General features: G+C 35.9%; 1 protein-coding gene across 1 annotated transcript; it reads left to right on the forward strand.

Annotated features, from left to right (window-relative positions):
* The first annotated feature begins 1,228 nt into the window (after positions 1 to 1,228).
* LOC126971167 (transcription termination factor 5, mitochondrial-like) lies at positions 1,229 to 3,148 on the forward strand. The gene has a single exon (XM_050817334.1). It carries the CDS (start codon positions 1,490 to 1,492, stop codon positions 3,050 to 3,052), a length of 1,563 nt encoding a protein of 520 aa, XP_050673291.1. The 5' UTR covers positions 1,229 to 1,489; the 3' UTR covers positions 3,053 to 3,148.
* Positions 3,149 to 6,962: the final 3,814 nt, after the last annotated feature.

Consider the following 6,962-nt stretch of genomic DNA (forward strand, 5'->3'; position numbering starts at 1 on the left):
TTAAAATATTTAAAAACACTTAGAAGTAGAACATACAAGAAAATTTGCAATGTGAATCGATGAAAGAAAACTTGAAGCTGGCGGATGCATGGAATGTGCGAGCCAAAGTCTGCAAAAAGTGTGAAAAAAAAAAAAGTTTTCCGAATGACAAACTGTCTTGAAAATAAACGCGGGAAACATTATACGTCCGAATCAGCCATTCGTAAGCAAAATGTCTATTTGTAAACATTTAACATATTCTTGGTTTATGCATAGTTATAACTTTATGCCAATTTTATTTGTAAGGCCGATTGTGTTTTTGAAGTCGGTTTTTTTTTGCCCCAAAGTTGACATTGAGGCTAAAAAAAAGGGTTACGCGATAAAGATACAAGACCAACGGCTTTGTCTCGTTCTATCTAAGCCTTAGTTGTATATCGCTTGTCCTTTCTATTTGTAATGAAGTTACCGACGTTACTTCTGTAGCGTTAATATTCTAAGACTTTTAAGGCAAATTTGGCGGAGAGCTTCAGCAGGTATAAAATTGTACAAAGAGGGTTGCATTAAAGGACATTTGAAGAACAAATAATTCATATTTCCCTCATCTAGGCCACATTCACAAAGGAAACTGTCTCTAATATTAAGTTTAGCAAAAAAACTGGAGTACACGCATGGTTTATGGCAAGACGTAAAAACAATAAAGAGTGATATAACTGTTTTATTGAGAATCTTAAATTAGGAGAACCAAGGTTTTTGAGGGATTTCAGGTTGGAGTTCTCCATAAATAGTTTAGTGTTACATATAATAGTATGGTTTCTCAAGCCATAACTTTTAAACAATAAAAAATCGACATTTATAACAAGTTCACCCGTGGGAGGCACCTTTGCAACGGATGCCGCCTAGATTGTGGGTTCCACAACAGCACCTATTTCTGCCGTGAAGCAGTAACGTGTAAGCATTATTGTGTTTCGGTCTGAAGGGCGCCGTGGCTAGTGAAATAAATGAGACTTAACATCTTATGTCTCAAGGTGACGAGCACAGTAATTGTAGTGCCACTCATAATTTTTGGGGTTTTTCAATAATCCTAAGCGGCACTGCATTGTAATGGGCAGGGGTTATATCAATTATTATTATTACCAACAGCTGAACGCCCTGCTCGTCTCGTCCCTTATTTTCATAAAAAAGAAGATACAACCTGTTAATGTCAAATAGACATTAGACAAATGATAATAATAAAAAAAATGTATTTACATTTTACAATTTACCTACATTGTTAAATCGTTAGAGTATAGTGTTCTGTTATTTATAAATATAAAATGAATTTCTTTCTTTATTATAATACAATATAAATTCAAAACTAATCCTATATGTTCAAGTGCAGTGCAACGGTTAAGACATTATGTATTACCTATATTATGAAATCAGTGCCAGTTGTGCTCTAAATAGTTAGTTGATCGTTGTTGGTTATTGCGAATGGTAGCAGTATCATCTAAGTATCTCTTTTAACTGTGTGATGTGGCCCAAAAATATCACGCGAATAGTTTGTAGAGGACATAAATGGCTGTATTATCGAAACTACAGCAATTCTTCGGATAATGCTGATTTTCTTTGCGAGCACTTACAAATTACTAAAGATAAAGCCAAGTTTATTCAAATAAAGCAACCTTACATACAAAAATTAACTGAAGCCGATATAATCAGTTCAGTTAGAGCTATCAGTGAAATAGGTTTTCCAAGAGAAGTTTTATTTGAACACCCTTCCTTGTTTCACATGCAACCAATAACAATGAAAAATAGGCACAATGTTCTCGTGGAATGTGGATTTGAAAGGATAACAGGAGAACTCTTACTGTCTTATCTAACCATTATGAAGCAGAAGACATTAAAAGAATTGAGAAATATGGGCTTATTACCAGCTCTCCTTAATATAGAAAATAAATTAGCAAGCTATATGACACAGTGGCCCACATCACTTACAACTCTTATTCAAGGTGATTCTAACTTAACTACCTTATATAATTTGAGGCTTAAAATAATACAAAGGTATTTGGAACTTATGCTTGATCTGACTGAAGATGAATTTTATAGAGGCATAAAAACATACCCTACAATAAAACATAGGCCCCTTAGATCTATTAATGAAACACTCCGAATATTACAATCATATATTTCTTTGCCAAATGAGAAAATTAAATCTAATTTGTATCTTATTCACGCAGATCCAGAAAACTTGAATAATATATTGTATAAGTTAAGATCTATAGGAGGCATGGATATTAGGGAGGTCATTAGAATGTATCCCAAAATAGCAACAAAGAACTGTACAACCTTACTGGAAATTAAAAGGCTCTTGGATAAACATGGAGTTACCGCTGAGGCACAAACGAGATGTTTTCAAATATACACATTAAGTGAAAAAACTATTGATAAAAGATTAAAAGATGCTCAGTCATTGCCTGAACTGAGTGTCTATAGGGAACATCCAAGGTTTTTAAAAATGATTCACTATAACACAAGAGTCTTGAAAAGAATGAGAAATGTAAAAACAAATAATAAGAGATGTCTGAGTTTGAATGTTTTATCTGGTAGTTCAGCCCGTTATGAGACATTTGAAAAAACACCAGGTGACAGGTTAGGTAAAGGAAAAGATCTGGTCTTCTCTATAAGTCAAGCACTTGGTAAAAACTACAGAATGAGTGAAATACATAAAACTATTAAAAAACATCCATTTTGGATGAACATACCGCTTGTTGAAGTGAAGTATGTCTGTGATAAATTAAAACAGACATATTCTATACAGGATATATTTGAAAACTGTTCAATAGTGCTCTATCCATGGGATAAAATTAGAGAAGCCATCAGAACTATTGAGGAAAACAAGGATGGAAAAATATATCCTGTGACAAGCAATTTCAATTTGAAGAAAATTAGCAAATCTCAAAAGCTAAGTTTGGCTCTGTATACAATAGAGAAAACCCATTACTTTTCTGGAAATGGAGTATGGACAGATGAAAAAAATAAAAATATTGTAAATCTTTCAGACATTAAATTATTTAAGCAGATGGCTTATCAATAGATGTGGATAAGAATAGCTGGCTTAGCTGAGCATATTGTATTATAAAGAAGTGTTTGTTGTATTTTTGTAGATAATAAATGTAAGGACTGAAGCTTTGTTGTAATATTGTTTGAATTTTATTTTAGTATAAATACTATACAGATACGACATGGGTACCTTCAAAAAAGGTGCGTACACCTTCTTTAACGGCCAGCAACTCTCCTGTGATTCCTCTGGTGTTGCAAGAGATAGTGGGCGGCGGTGATCACTTAACAACAGGTGACCCGTACGCTTGTTTGTCCTATTCCATAAATAAAAATTATACAGGGTTATTGGTAATTCCACATATTCCAGTTAGGAGGTGAAAGGTGACTATTTGTGGTAATTTGTAACCCCCATATGTATTTTGCAAATGTGTCCCATTTGTGAGTTATCAGGTTATATCAAAAATTTATTTAAAATACATATCAAATTAATTAGTCTCATACTTTAAATTCGACTAAGACTAAGACTCCGCTGTCCATCCTACTGTCTGTCCTGCCTATCTGACTGTCCCTCACCAGGCTCATGAACCGTGATAGTTATCAAGTTTAAATTTTCACAGATTCTTTTGCCGCTATAACAAAAAATACTTAAAACAAAATAAAATTAATATTTAAGGTGGCTTCCATAAAACAAACGTGTTTTTTTGCCGTTTTTTTTTTGGTAGGGTCTATACGATACAACCAAATAACACCGAGTGCTACCACCTACGCTTATTACTACATGAGGTTAGAGGACCGACATCCTTCGAATATTTAAAAACTGTCGACGGTATCCTCCATCCAACATTTCAATTAGCGTGTAACACCCTTGGACTGCTAGAGGACGATAAACATTGGGACACAACTTTAGAAAAAGCTGCATTGTGCGATTCTCCTTTCAAACTGCGCGAACTGTTCACAATAATGTTAGGTTTTTGTCAACTTACTGATCCCTTAAGCCTTTGGGAAAAATATAGGGACAGTTTTACGGACGACATTAAACGGCAACTTGAAAGAGAATTACAAAATGGTGCGGAGTTATTCATGAATGAGGTGTTTAACAGATGCTTGATATTGATCGAAAATGTAGTTTTAGCACAAGCTAGAAAACATTTGGATCAATTCGGTTGTCCTAAAACAAAAAGATCCGCAGTATACCTGGATAATCGCGAATATCTACGAGAGACAAATTATGACCCTTGCGCACTGTGAGAGGTAGTATCGCATCACGAGGAATTATTGACAGACGAACAGGCAAATGTTTATCAACAAATTCTAGCCAGCATTGAAAGAGAGATTGGGGACATTTTTTTCTTAGATGCACCTGGTGGCACTGGAAAACCTTTTCTTATAAATTTAATATTATCAAAAGTAAGAAATAACCGGTGTATCGCTTTGGCTGTCGCGTCATCAGGAATCGCTACCACACTACTGGAGGGAGGCAAAACTGCTCACACGGCTTTCAGGCTGCCTCTTGAATTACTTTATCTTAATCATACTGAAACTCCATTGTGCAATATTCCAAAACAAAGCAACGCAGCACAAGTGTTGCGCGATTGCAAAATTATAATTTGGGACGAAAGCACTATGTCGCACAACGGGGCCTTTGAAGCGTTAAATAGAACCCTAAATCCGAGGGAACTACTTCACGATGGGAGGGGTCACAGTTTAATGGAGACTTAGCTGAGAATTAGCTGGAGACTTTCGTCAGACTCTGCCCGTAGTACCGAGGGGAACTCGAGCTGACGAAATCAAAGCATGCATTAAGGCGTCAAATATTTGACCCTTAATTAAAAAACTAAACATTACAAAAAACATGCGAGTGCATCTTAAGGGCGACGTATGCGCCGGGAATTCTCCGATCTTTTGCTTAAAATAGGGAATGGAGAATATCCGATAACTGTGGGCAAAATTGTAATTCCAGCAGAACTTGCGTCGGTTGCGCACACCATTCAAGACCTAATAGCCCGAATTTACCCAGATGTCCAATAAACCCATGCAGTGGTTGTGTGAACGTGCTATTCTGAGTCCTAAGAACGACCAAGCTTCTGTCATTAATGACACTTTATTGAAGGCGTTCAAAGGCACAGAACATCAATACAACTCTGAGAACTCTGTAGTAAATACGGATGATGCTGTTCAGTATCCTGTGGAATTCTTGAATGACCTCAACCCGCCTGGACGACTAATGACAGAGGCCTCTACCAAATCGTTACATAACATTGTGGTAGAGGCCACTGTCATTACTGGTTGCGCTAGAGGTGAATCCGTGTATATACCACGCATACCTCTAATACCATCTGACTACCCGTTTGAATTTAAAAGGTTGCAGTTCCCCCTTACGGTCTGTCTTGCAATGACCATAAATAAATCACAGGGTCAGGCATTAAAAACGGCAGGGATTGACATAAGGGGGGACTGCTTCTCACACGGGCAGCTTTACGTGGCTTGTTCTAGAGTAAGTTCGCCGAGCAGTTTGGTCATACTAGCACCTCAAGGCAGAACCACTAATGTAGTGTATAAGGAAGTACTATAGCTAATGCAACAACAATGACAATATTGTTGTTTAAACAACAATAATATCATGCATTTACAATAATGCATTGTAATTTGTAATATCACTTTGTTGGTAAACTTCAGCATAATTCTACCACCATAGCGAAAATAGCGAATAAACCTTATTCATTAACCTGCCTGTTAGAGCCTGTCAAGCGAGTCGTATCATCGTTGTAAAGAGCTACGATATAAACGAGTTCCACGCGGACGAAGTCGCGGGCAGAAGCTAGTAGAAAATAAATGTGATTTTTGTGAATAATTTTTGCAGTTTTATTAGTACTTACAATAATATAGTTTTTATTGCTGCATCACACAGTGATCCTATCTCTTGTAACGTTTTAGTTAAGTATTAAGAATTCTTATACAAATTAATTTACAAATACAAAATAATTAAAATTTGTGACCAAAATTTATGAACGATGCGGGAATCGAACCCATAACCTCTCGGGCTCCGTCCGAGCGCTCCTTTCAACTGAGCCAACCATTCGAGTACGCATGGATACTAAATTTTGGTATATCTTGTTCAACTCTCAGATTGTGGCTCCATCTACAGGATCTACTTTATAGTTGCGTAAAAAATTGCGTAGGTATTAGGAAATTGACTCGAGATATCGCTCTTTCAAATCTAAACAATTTGTTATTTTAAAGTTATATCCCTCACTTCTGGAATTAATTATTATACAAATTAAATTTGTAACAAAAATTTATAAACGATACGGGACTCGAACCCACGACCTCTCGAATTCCGACCGAGCGCTCTTTCCAACTGTTCGAATACGGTCGTAAATTTTTTGAGTGGCGAGACTTGGATTGTTGTTCAAGTTATGTTTTGATGATATTATTTATTTACATTTTATAAGTTCCTGTTCCAACACTTATTATTTGTAAATTCTTCTACAAGTCAGTCTTCAATAATGTGTATAAATAATTTTTTATACCACCAAACGACATCTAGAAAGACTTGACTAACTTACCTACTGTGAACGGTCTTATACCATAGAATCCCACTTAATAAATAATGAGGTTCTCGCTAAGCGGTTGGCTCAAAGATCAGATACAGATAGCTCTATCTGCATCCCTGCCACCGTTAGGTACGATTTATTTTCATTAGGGGTTTTAGTCATAATATGACAACACCTAAGACTACTCATATATTAAGACTATTGCTATCTAAAAGTGTTATGCAGAGATTACTTTAATAGTATTAATATTCTAAGGTAAAAATAAAAATAAATCGAAGAATGTTATGAAGTCCTCCCATCAATTTAGTATGTGGCGATTGCATCCACATTAAATGGCAACCCAGTATTGTTTGGAGTGTCAACTGATCACATAAGAGAGAGGGAGATAGA

The sequence above is a fragment of the Leptidea sinapis genome, chromosome 23 (genome assembly GCF_905404315.1).
Source record: "Leptidea sinapis chromosome 23, ilLepSina1.1, whole genome shotgun sequence".
Classification (NCBI taxonomy): domain Eukaryota; kingdom Metazoa; phylum Arthropoda; class Insecta; order Lepidoptera; family Pieridae; genus Leptidea; species Leptidea sinapis.